This window comes from Mesocricetus auratus, unplaced genomic scaffold (assembly GCF_017639785.1).
Source record: "Mesocricetus auratus isolate SY011 unplaced genomic scaffold, BCM_Maur_2.0 Super-Scaffold_100081, whole genome shotgun sequence".
Lineage (NCBI taxonomy): Eukaryota > Metazoa > Chordata > Mammalia > Rodentia > Cricetidae > Mesocricetus > Mesocricetus auratus.
In genome coordinates this window covers 1,029,758-1,047,151 of record NW_024429237.1, presented here as the reverse complement: position 1 = coordinate 1,047,151, position 17,394 = coordinate 1,029,758, and the positions used below count along the sequence as shown (strand labels likewise).

General features: G+C 48.5%; 1 protein-coding gene and 1 pseudogene across 1 annotated transcript; one reads left to right on the top strand and one right to left on the bottom strand.

The window, feature by feature from the left end:
• Nucleotides 1-1,733: 1,733 nt before the first annotated feature.
• On the top strand, nt 1,734-2,746 carry LOC101838187 (annotated as a pseudogene).
• A 1,327-nt stretch (nt 2,747-4,073) lies between these two features.
• Nucleotides 4,074-16,842, bottom strand: LOC121136390 (plasma membrane calcium-transporting ATPase 4-like). Its single transcript, XM_040736756.1, has 7 exons — nt 16,628-16,842; nt 15,919-16,132; nt 14,894-15,105; nt 13,642-13,749; nt 12,275-12,451; nt 5,363-5,431; nt 4,074-4,532 (listed from the first exon to the last, which is right to left on the bottom strand). The coding sequence occupies exons 1-7, from the start codon at nt 16,733-16,735 to the stop codon at nt 4,239-4,241; spliced, it is 1,182 nt and encodes a 393-aa protein (XP_040592690.1). The 5' UTR covers nt 16,736-16,842; the 3' UTR covers nt 4,074-4,238.
• Nucleotides 16,843-17,394: the final 552 nt, after the last annotated feature.

Below are 17,394 nucleotides of genomic sequence, written 5' to 3'. Positions count from 1 at the left end.
CTTGCTGACCAGAAGAGACTCACTGACAACACTGCCAGCTAACTCCTTCAGAACAGAAGTCCAACTGGCCCTCACCCTGGTTACCAACAAGCCTGGCACTCCTCCATGGCAGCACACATCCATGTCCTGACAGTCGAGAAGCCTCTTCCAGTGGTTCCCTCACCACTGTGGGTTCTTACCCATTTTCCTAGGTTTATCAAAAGACAGCTCTAGGATACGTTCTCTTTCTCCCCACCAGACCTCTTTCAAATCCAAAGCACCATTTAGGGGAAACTGTCATCAACTTTTGTCATAGTTACTCACCTTTTGGTGATGTTCCCAGCTCCTGAGAGGTGGGTGGGCAGAGGAGGTGTCGGGCAGTGTTCCAGGTGAAAAGGCACGGGCTTTCCTGGGTAGCAGTGGAGATGCTCGGCGCTGAAGGCTGGAGGAGGGTGTGTGGAAGCGAGGAGAGAGGAGGCAGCAGCTTTCCGGGGAGGGCCCTTTGCTCCTTGACAGAACACTGTCAGGAAGCCTCCTCTTTTGGATGTGTATTTTCAACACTGGAATATTTGCAAAAGTTGGGGGCCTCCTTGGAGGTGGAAAATGTGGGAGACAACAAAACTTAGAATGAGTAAAGTGAAGAGAATGTCAAAGCTGGTACTCGGGCGCCCAGCTGTGGGGAGGTTCCTCAGATCCGATGGATTGGTTCTTTAGCCCTTCCCAAGGCTCCTTAATACTCATTTCCCCAATAATCAGCTCCTTGGCAAATACCCTTGAAAATAGTCTGCTTCAGTGATTTCTGCTCCTAGGCCTGCTCCAAGTTGGTCCTGAAACTCCTCACCCAGCTAGGAGACAGGGTCATGTCCCATTCATTCTTTTGCTACCACCTTAGGCAAGGAGGAAGCTCAGGCCTATGGTAAAAACTATACATTATACATATGCAAGCGTCATGGTCATGGCTGATTTCCCTGGCACTTAAAAACCCAGACACACCCAAGAAGACAGATGGACATTCAGAAGTTGGAACTGACCTGGTGAGAATAGGGAAATATTTCACCAGTTCATTTGCTCCAAAAAAAAAAAAAACCAAAAACATTTTAGCAAAGAACTCTGCCTGCCTCTAGAACAAAATGAAAGGTTCTATTGGGGCCAAAGTCGGCTCGATTTTTACATGTCCTTTCCATTCTCTTAATTACCACAACTTCAAAAGAAAAGTAAGAGGAAGGATGATAAGGGTCATATAAGAACCAAAGAACCTTGGGGAGGTCAGACTGAAGGCTAGCAGCCTTAGTATATACATTTTCAAAGTAGGAAAAAATGTTCTAAGAATAATCAGTCTACTGAAATACAAACACGGGGCATTTGTCTGTCCCTGAGCCCACAACTTACCTCGTAAATGGCAGAAACTCATAAAATCTTCAGGTCAGGAAGTGGTGATACATGTGGGAACACTGTGGAGACTGGGTTGGGTGATGCCAGGACGAATGTCATCATTTCTTTAAAAATGACAACTGGTATACCTAAGGAGCAGATCTACCATTACCTGCCCAGGGTTTGACCGAATCCTTGTAGTCTGTGTTCTTGTTTCTTCATGACCAGGTGGGGGTTCTTACACACTTAGGAGCAGCTGACATAACAGTGACAAGTCCCATCATCACCCTATGGGCAGGATAAATGATAAAAGAAATAGGGAGAGTTCGATTGGTAGCAGGGGTGGAGCGAGGACCCCAGAGAACCCTGAAAGCCTCACTGCCATGGCCGGCCTAGTCACCACCGGGAGGAGCCGCAGCCTTTGGGCCAGCCCCAGTCATCACCACGGCAACCATGAGCAGGGAGGCCTAGACCCAGCAGCCGCCCTCAGGGCCGCCTACACCTAGCCCAGCTCCATGGGCAGTGGTGCGGGTAGTGGCAGCACGGGCGGCCTCATATGGGCGGCACCCGCTGGCGGGGACAAGGTCATTGCAAGGAAGGTTTTGGGAGCAGTAAAATGGTTCAATATAAGGAACGGATACGGTTTCATCAACAGGAATGACACCAAGGAAGATGTATTTGTACACCAGACTGCCATAAAGAATAACAACCCCAGGACGTACCTTCGCAGTGTAGGAGATGGAGAGACTGCGGAGTCTGATGTTGTTGAAGGAGAAAAGGGTACGGAGGCAGCAAATGTTACAGGTCCTGGTGGAGTTCCAGTTCAAGGCAGTAAATACGCAGCAGACCGTAACCATTATAGACGCTATCCACGTCGTAGGGGTCCTCCACGCAATTACCAGCAAAATTACCAGAATAGTAAGAGTGGGAAAAGAAGGAGGAATCGGAGAGTGCTTGCTCCTGAAGGCCAAGCCCAACAACGCCGGCCCTAGCGCAGGCGAAGGTTCCCACCTTACTACTTGCGGAGACCCTATGGGCGTCAGCCATACTGTTCCACCCCTCCTGTGCAAGGAGAACCGATGGAGGGTGCTGACAGCCAGGGTGCAGGAGAGCAAGGTAGACCAGTGAGACAGTATGTATCGGGGTTACAGACCACGATTCCGCAGGGGCCCACCTCGCCAAAGAGAGCCTAGAGAAGAAGGCAATGAAGAGAACAAGGAAATAAAGGAGATGAGACCAGGGTCAGCAGCCACCTCAACGTCGGTATCGCCGCAACTTCAATTACCGATGCAGACGCCCAGAGCACACTAACCACAAGATGACAGAGACAAAAGCAGCCGATCCACCCTCTGAGAATTCGTCGGCTCCCGAGGCTGAGCAGGGCGGGGCTGAATAAATGCCTGCCTACCATCTCTACCATCATCCGGTTTGGTCATCCAACATGAAGGAATATGAAATTCCAGATACACTAGAACTATCTGCATTATCTATGCAGCATGTGGTTTTTATTATTTTTACGTAAAGATGTCTCTTTTTAGTAATGACAAACGTATTTTTATTTAAAGGTCTTGTTTTTCTCAATATACCTTTAATAGTTTTTAAATTGTTTTATATCTGGTCAAGTTAAGATTTTATTATTACTTCAATTTTAAATAGCTTGCTTGCTTCACTTGTCAATCCCAGTTCCCTCTCCCTCCCATCCTCCTGTACCTCCCACCGTGCCCCCCCAGCCTCCCACCCTATCCTTACTTCCTTCCACATAGGGGATATCCAGAGTCTGTCATTTCGCTCAGGGCAGGGTCCAGGCCCTCCCCTAAGAGTTCAGGCTGAGAGAGCATCCCTCTTTGTGTTATGGACACAGAAGTCTGTTTGTATGCCAGGGATAAACACTGATCTACTGCCCAGGGCCCTGTGGGTTGCCCAGTCCTCCTCACTGACTCTCAGCTGTCGGTCTGGGGTTCAAGAGCTCCCCCTTGTCCAGATCAGCTGTCTCTGCTGGTTTTGCCAGCCCATTCTTTGCCCATTTGCTCATCACTCCTCTCTGTCACTGGGTTCCAGGGGTTCAGTTCAGGGTTTAGCTGTGGGTATCTGCCTCTGCTTCCATCAGTCACTGGATGAAGGTTCTAGGATGGCATATAAGGTAGTCGTCAAGTTCATTATCAGAGATGGGCATTTAAGGAAGTCTCTCCACTATTGCTTAGCTTGCCAGTTGGTGTCATCCCTTTAGATCACTAGAGGTCTCACTGGTGTCAGATCTCTCTTCAAACCTATGACTCCCTCTATTATGGTATTTCTCAGCCTGTTCTCCCCCTATTATACCCCCCACTCAACCTTCCTGTTCCTCCATGACCTACTCTCTCCTCCTCTTCTCCCCCTCTCTTCTTCCCAGCTCCCACTGGTACATTTACACAATGAAGTACTACTCAGCAGAATAAAACAATGGAATCTTGAAACTCGCAGGCAAATGGATGGCACTAGAACATCCTGAGTGAGGTAACCCAGTCACAAAAAGACACACATGGTATGTACTAACTCATATATGGATTTCAGACATAGATCAGGGGAGTGCCAGTCTGCAATTCCACTGACAGAGAGTCTGGGAAACAGGAAAGAACCTAAGAGAGATATGCATGGTACTCCAGAGAAGAGGAATGAGGCAAGATCTCCTGAACAGATTGGGAACACGGTGGGGAGTGGGGGAAGTGGGAGCTGGCAAGTTGAGATTTTAAAGAACTTCGTTTTTAATTTGTAATAAAAGTTTACAACTTGATATTTTCAAAAAAAAAGTCAACAAACTGTAAGCACCTGTTAATAAAGGTCTTAAATAATAAACAAACAAACAAACAAACAATAGGGCAAGCAGGGACTGGAATCGGGAGAATGGGAGTTCAAACTGATGTCTCCAGGCTTTGCAGAGGGCTGTTGGATTGGGAGGCAACGATTTGCACTTGGTTGCAATCCATGGCACTGTTGTTTCTGTTGTCATATGGAGTGGCCTCACTATATAACAGGAGCACCCTAGTCCCCCACCTTAGGAGCCGATTCAGGATCTCCTCTTGATCATCCTGGAATGTCTGTGGAGACTCATTATCTGCGTTGTATTCAGGCTGGGTCATGAATTGGTGGATGGAGAGTTCGTTCCTGGGTTTATGGAAATTATGGAGCACTCTGACCACTTTGATCTATACCAGGTGAACAAGAAAGAGGATGAGAAGACAGGGAAGTGAGAATTAGCAAGCAGAACAAGAAAAATGAGTGGTTTAAGGAAAGTAACAAAACCCCAACTATGAAACACAATGGCTCAACAACCCAAACCACCACACGCCTCAAATCTCAAGCACAAGGTGTGAGTGAGTGAGGCAGACAGGAGGGCATTTCAAAGGGTGCATTCAAAAAAGTAGCACAAAGCAAACAGCATTCCCAAACAATCCACTCTGAAAATGAAATCAAACCAAGAGACTCATTAGATCTTTTGATAGAGGCCAGCGTGTTGGAACTAGGTTACATTAACAGACAATCCACACAGGTGGGTTTCTGTGTTGAAGCCAAACCTTTTGTGAGTGTGGGATGGGAGAATTGCACACTGCGGCTTTGTTATCTGTTAAACCCCATCAAAGAGCCGACATTCACCAATCTGCACACAATAAACACTGGGTGACAAGTGACCGTGGGTACTGCACAGCCAGGCACACAAATCAATCTTCATTCCGCAGCATGCAGGAAATTAAGTCCCCAACTGTTCAGTCAGAAGACATGCACATGTTTGTACCCCCACAACCTCCACTGTGTCTCTTCCCCCTCAAAAGCAGAGTTCCTCCTCTCCATACCCTCTTCTAGAAGACGCAGATAAAGCACAGGGTGTCAAAAGAAGCCTTGCCCTGCCTACGGAAGAAGGTTCAGGGTTCACCATTCAAGTGTACATCCATGTCTGATCCACAGCCATGTTGCCCAAACCCAACGTGTAAATTCATGCTGTTGCCCAGCCATGTGCATATTAGGCAGAGAATATGACCTTGTGTGAAGAAGCGATGACCAGGAGAGAAACTTCATCCAGGAAGCCGGTTACCAATGACTGACTTCTCTGACAGGACAGTTGAAAAGAATGAAGAAAGGAGACACTTTGCAGTGTCCCTGGGTAGACAAGCAAACACACTGCCCTGTCAGTCTTCATTTTACCACATAGAAGAAGGGACTCAAGCTGTCAGGAGCCCAGAGAAGACCAATTGCAATAAATCCCTGGGGAAGCTTTTGCTTAATCAGAGCATCAACTTGTTAGGATTTTTGTTGTTGTTGGGGGAAGTGGTCAGTCCTACTCTGGTTCAGATACAGTCTCCCTCATAAAAGAAACGAGGGGGATGCAGAAATTGTTAAGGTTGGGAGAAGGTTAAGTAGTAATGGGTGGTGGTTTAAGAGTCTCTTTTAGTCTTCTGCTGTTTAAATAAAAAATATATATCCCTGGAGAAGAAGCAAGAGTGTGGAGCACACACAGTTAGCCAAATAAACCAGCTGGGTTTTCTGTCCCAGGACTTCTCACCACTTTAAGATCCTGCAAAGGCGTTGCCTATGGCAGCCTCACCATCAGAACTGTGGCTCTCTCTCCTCTATAGCCTACAGAGTCACCCATGACTGAGCGTTCAGAGCTTAGAAGGCAAGGGACTCTGCCACTCTACAGTCAGTTCAACACAGCAGCATACAGACGTGTAAAGGCGTCAGGGACCTGGTGGAGTGACAGTGAGGGCCACTTGCCACTTTCTATCCGCTGGCTAATTTCACCAGGCTGGTTGCCCTGCTCAGATCTGTGCGAGATGGGGCAGAGTGGAGCCTACCTCTAACTTCTGTGTGGTCCTAAGTTTTCTGTAATCTATACTTGAAATATATGAGAAAGACAAGTTAGGTTAAGCGAGCTTTAACTCAATACCCTCTCCCTTAGCCCTGGTATAAATAGTCTGACCAAGGGATAGGTCGAAAACTACCTCTCTTTGGTAGGTATTGTAGCAGTATTTTTATCTTCTATTGTCATCTTTACAGAGTCATATAGGAGGGCAGGGACCTTTATGCCTCTAGTTTATTATCCAGTGATTTTTAAATTTGTTGCTTCTAGGGTTTTTTCCTTTCATTTTTAAGCAACTGGACACTTCACTGCAACAATTTTATGTGAAGTCCATTATAAAAGGAGTTGATTTGTGAAAGTTAGGGTCAGAGGGTCTGAGCCTGTTTTATGACTTTTCCTTTCCCCTGTGGGGGCAATTAATAACACTCTTAAGGGTAAACAAATGAAGGAGATACAAGTGAAGAGGGATGAACAGCTGGGAAAAAAAGGAAACCTTTGGGGGAAGCAAAGAACAATCATTCAGTTAGAGTTCAGGACTTCTGGAGACCAGGGGAACCAGCTACCTGTAAGGGAGCTCAAGCTTGGAGTCAGGGCCCCGGGCCCAGGGGGTGAGGGAAAGGGTGAGCGATAGAGGCATGGGGCTATGCGGGAATGCTGGACTCCAACACTGACTCAGAGAACATGTGCTGACGGACAGCCACACGGTGTGTCACCACCTGATGCAGGGCTGGCATCTTCTGTGCCACAGGGTCTGAGGTGGGAACAAGGGAGGGCTATCGGAGCTTCACACATCCCTCACTTATGCACCCGAAGCTTTCCTCTTCACACGTCATTTTTCAAAACCGCGGGGAAATGCTTCCGGAGGGGCTGACTGAGGGGTAATTCCTTCGTGAGGCAGAAACCCAAAGTAGGCTGAAACACGGGTGAGTGTGGAGCATACTTTGGAGCTCAGAGCACGATGTCTCCATGGGAATACTGTACTCTTCTACTCCCTATTCATAGGCTAGGGGTAGAGAAGTCTAGGTCTTCCTTCTGGATGGAAGCCCGAGGGGCCTCAGGGAGATCCGATGCACAGCTGAAGTCATTTTAAGTTCTCTGGAATGGACAAGCTAGAGAAAGCAAGTGTGGTCTGTCTCCTTTGGTCTGAACTTTTGGGGGCTCAGGGCATGGGATCTACCAGCTCCTCTGGACCCCCTGGTCTCTGTCTTCCGCCATCAAGTCTCTGGGACAGCCAGCACTGGCCCTTTCTACCAGAGAAGTGAATGACTAAGCAGGAATGAATGTAGAGAGAAAAGAGATTAAGTGAGGAATGTGGAAGGACTAGAGGGAGAGGTTTCTTTGCACTTTGCCTGCCTTTGGGCCTTGAAGAAACAGCAGATATCACTGGCACCTACACCCTTATTTCCAACTCAGACCTGGTCTTCTATGGGGAGCTAAAAGGCAAAAGGAAGCTCAAGCTTGGAAAACCTGCTTCACAGCCATGTGAACCACAGGCAATGCAACCTAGGGCTGGCTGTGGGGAGGGATGGACTTGGCACTCGAGTATCTAAAGTCCATAGGATGTGACAGTGGAGGACCTTCGCTCACCGTAGTGACTGCCTCCCTCTGCTCCCAATTCAGGGAAGGTACAGGACCAGAAAGAGGAAGGCATTAGCAAGCGGTCAACAATCTGGGGTGCTGGGGTGACACACACCACCACATGGGTCAGAGAAGTTACATTTCTCCTACATTGTGAATGAATTGGTTCTTGAACTACATACAGTTCTATTAGGTGAGACAATACAGGTTGAACTAACTTCCGCTCTCCAGTCTTGCTGCCAGCTAACAGTGCAGTGGTAGCCAAAAGGACTGCAATGATTGAACAAGTTCAGTATCATCTCCATCAGGACAGGTCCTGGTTTACCCGTGGGCAGCGGCTCCCTCACCCCTGGTAAAGAGACTTCCTAGGTCTTCAGGGGACTGACCTTTATCTAAAGAGGCGACTTTAGACTCAGGAGAGTTGGAGAGGCAAGACACAGCAAAGCAAAACAACTCAAGAAAATAAGCAGCAAGCAATACAGAGGGACAGTCAGAAAACAGGGCTTTAAAAGTTATTTTAAAATTGTCTTTAAGATAGTTATTAAGGTTAATAACTTTCCAACATTAAAAAAAATCAAATGAGCCCGGGTGTTGGTGGCACACGCCTTTAATCCCAGCACTCGGGAGGCAGAGGCAGGTGGGTCTCTGTGAGTTCGAGACCAGCCTGGTCTACAGAGTGAGTTCCAAGACAGCCTCCAAAGCTACACAGAGAAACCCTGTCTCGAAAAACGAAACAAAAAAATCAAATGAAAGGTCATACAGCCTGGTTTTAACCAGGGTTGGGAAATTTTTTTTGTTTTGTTTTGGTTTTTTTTTTTTTTGTCTTTTCTTCCTTTAAGTCAAAAGCTCAAAGGGGAAAACAAATGTAAAGGATAAGTAACCACGGCTGGTTAAGGTAGATGCCACGTGCTCTCTTGTGGTCGCCTTAGCAAATCATGCATTGAACAGACTCTCACTCACTGCCCATAGGAGGAGCTGTAACGTAGGAAGGGGGAGATTTGACTGGTGCAACTGCAGTTATAGGAGCTAGGAACCAGGTTTACATCAAGGTGCTGGCTCATGTTCTGTAGCTTTAGGACTCCCTTAAAAGAGGATCCCGTCTGGAATGTGTTAGTTACTTCAATCTGCAAAGAATCAGAGCGTCTGGAATGTGTTAGTTACTTCAATCTGCAAAGAATCAGAGCGTGTGTTAGTTACTTCAATCTGCAAAGAATCAGAGCGTGTGTTAGTTACTTCAATCTGCAAAGAATCAGAGCGTCTGGAATGTGTTAGTTACTTCAATCTGCAAAGAATCAGAGCGTCTGGAATGTGTTAGTTACTTCAATCTGCAAAGAATCAGAGCGTGAGACAGCTTTGCTCCACAGGTAGAGAGGAGGGAGGAAGAGGAAGGCAGGATCAGGAGGGTGGGGGGGGCGGGGGATGGAAAGCAAGAGAGATTCCCTCAAACCCAGAGCAGCCGGTGAGGATGGGGTTGTGGAGGGCCTTAATTGCACATCAGACTTCATTTAAGGAACAATTTGCTATGGATTTTCAAACATCCAGCTACGATTCACTTTTGTTTCCTCTGTAGCCTACGATGGACATGTGTCGAAAGGCTTTTAAAATGTAAAGGAATGTCTCCCCACCACTAACAGCTAGGCAGTAAGTAGCTCATTCACCATTTGACCTGTACTCTTGAAGATGAGGCAGACAAACTGGCATACTGGAAGAAAAGTCTGTATTAGTGAAATTTAAGGCTCAGGAGCCTCAAACCCAACTAAGTCAACCAGTTATTTTTACACAATTTCCAGGAAAACAACACCCGGGCGGCCATGGTGGAAGACTGCTAGACTGAGCTGCTTAGTTTGGATGAGGTGTTTGTCAAGAGTGGAGTTCAGGTGGCCTATTAGAATTCTACTCATTGCGTTACGTAAGAACTGGAGACCTTCCCTGGCAGACCTGCTGACGAGAGGTCACCAGTTTCCTGAGAACTGGCACCCCAGTGGCTGGTGGCGCCTGGAAGCTACAACTCTCAAAGTCTTCCTGCCGACCAGAGCAGGTCTCTGGCTTTCAGCTTGCTCAACCTCAAGGACAGAGGCATCAATTTCCCACTGTGACTGTGATCTGGGGTCTTAATCAATCTATTATCCTTTTCTTTGACCCCCTAAGTCATAAGGAACAAATAGAAAGGGGATTGTTTATCCTTCTGAGATCCTTTGCGATTCCCCTTAGGAACGGCCCAGGAGGACAGGAAAGGCACTGTCTTTTTCCTGCCACTGACTCCCAGAAGATGAGGCTTAGGCCTCTTTTGTGTAGCAAGCCTCCAGGTAGGCCATACAACGCTTGGGGGAACCTCCAGGTGGAGACCAAGGTTAAAACACCACCCTTCTCTCATTTATGTGCTCTTCTGTTTCAGTGGACTGGGGGCTAAGGCTGTAGGTGAGGGCTGCCCTTGGGAAGGTTGCAGCCCATGAAGACGGTAGAAGCTGTTACAAGGTCCAACTTCCACAATGACATTGCACTCCACATTACTGTTCTAAGAGTGCAGCCCTTTAATTCTTCAAATACTTGCTTTCTACTGCTTTTACCTCCCCTGAACTAAAGGGGGGAAGGGAAAGGGAAGAACCGCCTAGAACCAGGAAAAGGGGAAATTACAGCCACGACAATAAGGGTTTTGCTAGGACCCTGAGGCTGAGCAGTTGATGGGGTGGGAGGACTCAGACATGGAAGGTGCACTCAACACCGCCTTGGCACCACCAGTCAGGTGCCAATTACAATGGTACGGATGGATCTTGCCAATGGTGCTTTTTTGTTGTTGTTTGTTTTTTGTTTTTTGAGACAGGATTTCTCTGTAGCTTTGAAGCCCATCCTGGGACTCTACAGACCAGGCTGACCTCAACTCGTCAATTCAGTCTTTAATAGGCTGCCTTTGGAGCCCAAGTTTAGGCTTTTGCTTCTCTGTCTTGGAGGTAGGATCTAGCTATATATATATAGCCCAGGCGGGCCTGGAACTAGGAACCCTCATCTTCCTGAGTGCTGAGAATATAGACATGTACCACCAAGCTTGATCTCCAGTTGAGGTTTTAAGGTCATTCTGACCCAGCTACCTTATGTTCTAGCAGGGAAAGAAGGATGTCTAAAGCTACATGTGCAGTGAGGTCAAACAGAGGAGTGTGGGAATGGACACTGGCAGTGTGGGGGGGAAGGTCCATGAATCTCAGCTCCCCAGAGGAAGACTGACGAGGAGCTAGGAGGCTCTGGAAGGAGGGATCCTGGCTAGGGAAAAAATAAAACAATCACACAGTAGAAGAGGAGGTGGGTGATCCTAAAGGGAAGAAAAGCAAAGAGGTTGTTTGGAAAGAGCAGACCCAAAGGACAGCAGCGGGGGTTCTGGGGGAGGAGTCAAGGCGCTAAGATCTACAGTCACCCAAGGGGCTCAGAGGAAGGGGCATGAGGCCGTCTGCAGGTCACAGGTTGATTCCCTTCCTGGCAGAGAGAGGAAGGAGCCAGAGTTCCCTACCTGTGTCTTGCCCCCTTTTCTACCTGGCATGTTGCTCAGGGAAGGACGGGGTACACAGTTTTGAGTGTGCATTCATTTATCTTCCCTGCACACCAAAACAGGGGGAGCGCTGGTCAGACAATTTTCTAAATCAGTCGAAAGACAGTTTTTTGAAAATGAAATATGTTGGGTATCTCTAAGCCAAGGAGGAGGAGGAAACAGGCCCTGCTCTGGAGAGTCCCCTTGAGATCTTGGAACTGATGGTTTGTTCAGGAATCTTGGGACTTAAACAGGAAAGGGTTGAGGGGTGGAGCAGAGGAAAAGCACTGTCAATGCTAAGGCTAGCCCACTCACCCAGAGGTAGTCATGCAAGGAAAGTGGAGAAAAAAAGAGTTACTGTCAGGGCTACAAGCGGGGACTCACTGGTACTCCATGTCAGAAATCACAAGAAGGGAAAGGAGAAAGGACAGTCTCTTCCTCTTTAGGGAGCAAGTCTGAGCCTTTCCAAAGACAACAACTTAATCACCAGGTTTCCCAGAGAGGCCTTACATCAAACTAGGAAAATGTAGGCTGGTGAGTCGTTAACAAAGACCTCCCCAGATAACAGCTTTTATCACAACAGCTACAAGAAGGTCATACCAAGTGACTCAGGGAAACCCACTATTATTCAATTTTATAAAAATAGGGTCTCTTTTCCTTCTTTGGGGCCAGGGAAGGACTACACAGCCCCTCTCGTGGGGTCAAGACTGGTGTTGGAACAGACCTCATGTGGGAAGACAGCTCCACTGACAGACTTGATGGGTGGGCTGTAGGGCCAACCACAGCTATGAATGAATAGTGACCCACGGTCCAGTCTGTTACCTCCCAGAGCAGCTCCACAGAGACCTCTGGCCTTGCTGACCTTGAAGCTAAGGAGCAGTGAGCCTTAGGATGGGGGTAAGGGTGCTTGCTGGCTGCTGGGAATCGCCCCTTTCCTACCCCTTCCCAGGATGGGGAGATCTCTTCTCCCAGGGTAAGGACAAGTCACTACAGAGTACCTGAGTCTGAATCCGGTGCAGGCCACGGAACCAGAGGATCTGGCCTCTGCGCAGCTCCATCTCAGCAAGATCAATCTCTTCCATTCCCTCAGCATCCTTGGTGATCTCCTCCTCGTCAGCGCCATGTCCAACCTCCTTCAGGAACTTCAGAGACTCGGTAGGAATGGCAGAGATCACCTGAGAGCAGTCACAGCAAAGAGGGTGACAGCCAAATTGGAGAAGAAGAGACGTTAGCTGGCCTGGTCCAGGCCCTTTCAGGCTCCTCTGCCTACGCCTTTCCCACCAGGACAGCACCAACAAGCACCAAACTGCCCAGAAGATTAACCAGTTGTTCTAACTGCCAGCTCTTAGGAAGGTTCACGGACACACAGAAGGGAAGTCAATTCCCATCATCTCTCAGCATGGGCCTTCCTACACTCACTCTGTCTCGGTTTGGTTCTTCCTTCCCAGTGGGATCCTTGTCTTTTGAGACAACACAAACCACCGAGCTGGCACAGAGGGAGGACGTAGGGCTGGGGCAAACCATGCTGGGAGAAGGAGAAGAGCACTTGTACTTAGGGAGTTGAGGGCTGGGAAAGGAATAGGAAGACAATTAGCTAAGAGTTTCTTCTTCCTTAATCCCATGTTTAGCTTGTGAAGGGACACTAAAGCGTTCTCAGCTGAGACTTGAGAGCTGCAAAGAATGGCCCAGGCCAGAATGGCATTACGGGAAGGATGAGACTCTTAGCTAAGCTGGCATTCTTGTAATCAATACTGACACCCACTAAGTACTTATAATAGGTACTGTCGTATTTTTTGCTTAGTGACAATTAGTGATTATCCTATGTTGAGGCCCCTGATAAATGGAGTGGTTAGGTAACTTGCCCATGGCTACTCAGCTTGTGAAAAGGAGAAGCGTGGTTCAGGCCCTTCCAGTAAATTCCAGAGGCTGTGCTAATCTACGAGTCACTCCCCCCTCTGTTGCGCATGTGCAGTACTGATTTATCTTAGGTAGGAGCTGGGCATTCAACCAGAGAAAGCCATGGTGACACACCACACTGAAGAGGCAGGGAACCCTGAACTGCAGCATCGCAATAGCCCTGGTTAGACCGCTGCTACAGCAGAGTGACATCGACTCTGAACTCTTCAACCACTAATGCAAAATTTCTATTTCTGTTTCAAAAAAAAAGCTAAGTTGAACATAACCCCCTGAAGTGAAGGCAGTGCCCCCTGTACCCCAAGACGGAAGGAGCCTGAAGCCCTGATGGAGGGAAGGGGACGGGAGGTAAGACAGAACGAGACACTGATATCTGTAGCCACTTGTCCCTCTCATTGTGAGAGGAACGGTCTACAGCCTTGAGGATCTGCAGAGGGCACCCCACACTCACCTGGCCCCACAAAAGCTCTCCAATGCCTATGAAGAGACACCACAACCACTGCTCCAGGGTGAGGCTTGTACAGCTGAAGGGCTTACCCCCAAACTCCACGATGACAATCTGAAACAGAGCAAAGGGCAGCCCGCCATGATGGAAGCATCTCCAGAGTCGGCCTTCCACCCACCAGGACTGACAGGGTGGTCAATGCCACAGCGCCCCCTGCAGGGCCAGAGTGGGGCAAGTCCTGATTCTCTTGTGGAACTCCAGAAGTGAAGAAAGGTGACAGACACAATCTTTATAGAGCACTTCAATGGGAATCATGCAGTCACTGTGACTATTGGGACGGTATTAATATGCAGCAGAGGAAGTTGGAGGCTTCCTGTGACTGAGGTCAAAAGGTGCCAGAGGGAAGGGACAGCAGAAGAGGAACAGAGCTAGGAATGGGGGTGACGGATGGGGCTGGAGGGAGGGGCTCTGCTGAGAGGAAGCCAGCTTGTTTCTCAGATTTATTTTTAAAATCGTGTGTGCATGTATGTGTCTGTGTGTATATCTGCACACGTGTCTGTGTGGGGGTCTCTCCTCTCAGCCATGAGCCACAGAAGCCAGAAGAGCTGAGTTATGGGTGATGATGAGTCACATGATGTGGAGCTGGAATTCAAACATTGGTCTCTCTTACTGCTGAGCCACATCTCCAGCTCCAGAAGATGGTCTTTTGTGCTGTGGCCTGCTTATAATCCTTTGTAGTCACATGCCTTGGTGACCCTCTCTGACTACAGCAAGGAGGGAGGAAGTCATCTTTCCACTCCCAGGCAACCGTGCTCTTGGCCCTAGCTCCTAGCAACAGGAGCTCAGCGCGTGCACCAATCCATCACTCTTCTCTGTGAGCTGTGCAACAGTCTCAAGCATAAGCCCCTTCAGAACTGAAGGGCAGGGATGGGGAAGGGCTTGGGGGTGAGGAGCCTGCACTACCCGTACACACACATTCCATGTGTGCTGGCATGGGAAGGAGACAGAAGCGAGTGGCCCTTTTCTTAGTCACTGTGTGAAAGTAGTCTACAAGCGAAATTTGCAGGTAACATGCTACCTTGCCCTGGAGCACCTGACTGAGCCAGTTCTAGAACAAGGTGCACATGGAAGCAAACCAGGAACCCAAAGTGTTTACTCACAGCCTTGGTCCCCAGAACTCCCTCTCTCCTCATCCTGGCTCCCAGCTTCTGCCCTCCATCCCCCAGCCCTCTGACCCCAACTCCAGATAGAATCTCACCTGGCAGAAGAACGTGCCTAAAACCACAGAGCAGAAAATGGTGTTGCGGTAGATGCCTGCAAAGACGTTCTTCTCGCCGTGGATCTTCCGGCAGTTGATTTCGTTGAAGAGCTGCATCAGCACGAAGGTGTTGAAAACAATGGTATAGTGCTGGCTGGGCGGTGCATGGAGAGGCGCCTTCCTTCCGCTATCAATGTCAAACAGCTGCTCACCTGGTGGGGGCGGGGCCAGGATTAGAGGATGCCTGTGGCCTCAGTGAGGGTTCAGGCTGAAAGGAAACAGTTTGGGACAGCTATGCTGGTGGCTTGTGAACATTACAAAGTTCATTCTAATTGGTCAGCTTCTGAGTTACACTAGCTATTGATCATTTTAATTTTGGTTTTTTGAGACAGGGTTTCTCTGCGTAGCTTTGGAACCTGTCCTGGAACTCACTCTGTAAACCAGGCTGACCTCGAACTCACAGAGATCCACCTGCCAGGATTAAAAGCATGTGCCACCACCACCCAGCCAAACATTTTATTTTTAAAAATAAAACATTCAAAAATTACTTCAGGCGTATGTATTTTACTTTATGTGTATGAGTGTTTTGTCTGTCTGTATGTCTGTATGCCATGTGTGTCTGGTATTGCTGAAGGTCAGAAGTTGGCATCAGATCCCTTGGAACTGAATTTACAGACAGTTGTAAACCACCAACTCAGGCCGGTCCCGAGTCCTCTGCAAAAGCAACAACTGCTTTTAATTGCAGAACTCCTTTTCCAGGCCCCATTAATGAAATATCTTAAATGTTGCTTCTGGTCTCAACATATCTGGTCTTGTCTGTCAGTTGGCCCCACTGGTACTTAAATCCCTGTGGCTGCGCACTGTGGCTGTGTGCTGGGAATACACAGGCAGCACGTGTGGGGGAAGCTGCTATTACGTCAGTCGGTCCTTCACCGTCTCCCATACTGCATTCTTCTCTCAGCCATCCTCTGTCCCTAACAGATCTGGCACCCAACAGCCGCCCCTCTCCCCAAATTGTGGCTCACCAGCAAAGACAAGGACAAAGATGACTGTGAGCTGATACACCGCATGGCCCAAGATGTTCTTCATCATGGTACGTGAGATCAGGGGCTTGTTTCGCCCGTATGGGTGACGCCTCAGCAGAGAATCGGTAGGGGGCTCTGTAGCCAGGGCCAGGGAAGCAAAAGTGTCCATGATCAGGTTAACCCACAACATCTGCACTGCTTTCAATGGAGAATCCTGTAGAAAAAGAACCAGGCCTTACAAGTTGCTCCAGAAAGCAAGCCTGCCTCACTCTCCAGCGCCACCACTCCCTTGAGGTGGCTCAGCTCCTGCTACCCACCAGACCTTGAATTTGGTTACCTAGGTACACAGGGACTTTGACATATTTATATAACTCCAGGCTCATCTCTATAAGGGGAAAATAACCTCTGCCTAGCAAGCTTGCTTCATAAAGACAAAGATAACCCACGTAAGTACACTTCACTTCCTCAAGGCCCCTATGGTTAGCTAGTGGCAAGCTCCAGGCTTTACTTGTACACGCAAGACATCACCACATAAAAATGTTAAATTAATAAACCACTACAGTGGAGTCTGTAAACCTGGTATAGCTAACTGTCCAAGTAGGGTTGGGAATGGGATACACCTGTCCTTAACTCCTGAGGAGGTATACTATACCCCCTGCCCCCACTCCTCAGTCCTTAAGTCATCCCGGCTATGCAAGCTCGGCCCAACCTGAGTGATGCAGGCTCCAGTGAAAGCCACTATGACAGCTACCACATTGACGGTGAGCTGGAACTGCAGGAACTTGGAAATGCTGTCGTACACGTTCCGTCCCCACATCACTGCCTTCACAATGCTGGTGAAGTTGTCATCGGTCAGGATGATGTCTGATGCCTCCTTTGCCACGTCTGTGCCTGCAATACCCTGAGGAGGGAGAGGAAGGCAGACAGTGAGCCGCTAATAGAGTCTAATAACTCTGACCTCCAAGAAGCCGCAGAACCAGGCATAGGCACTAGAGGGCACTATAGCCACAGCAGAAAACAAAGGGGCTCCACTGCCCTGCTGCTCTAAGGAAAGAGAATCCCTCAAGCGATCAAGAGAAGGACTGCCATCTCCTAGTCCTTCTCAGAGCCTCTCGCCAGCACCCATGAGAGGTGTGTGCACACGGAGCTGAGCATGCTTCACCACCTGTGCTCTTTGTTCTGAGGAGACCCTGGTTTGAAAAGGCCACACAATTCACAGAGAAGTGATGGGTTGATGCCTGCGTGTTGGAAGTGGTAAGCCTGGCTGGGCTCCCACTGTGGCCACTGGGTCCATGGCTGCTTGGTGGAGAAGAGAGACTATTACACACCTGGAGTCTGACATAATTGAGTGACTGCTGCCCCAGATGAGGAATTAGGCATCTTTTAACAGTCCTCTCTCTCATCCTACTACTCCCTCAGTCTTAGCATTGAAAGTGAAGGGGCAAGTACTATGTGTCCTATCTCCAAATTCCTACA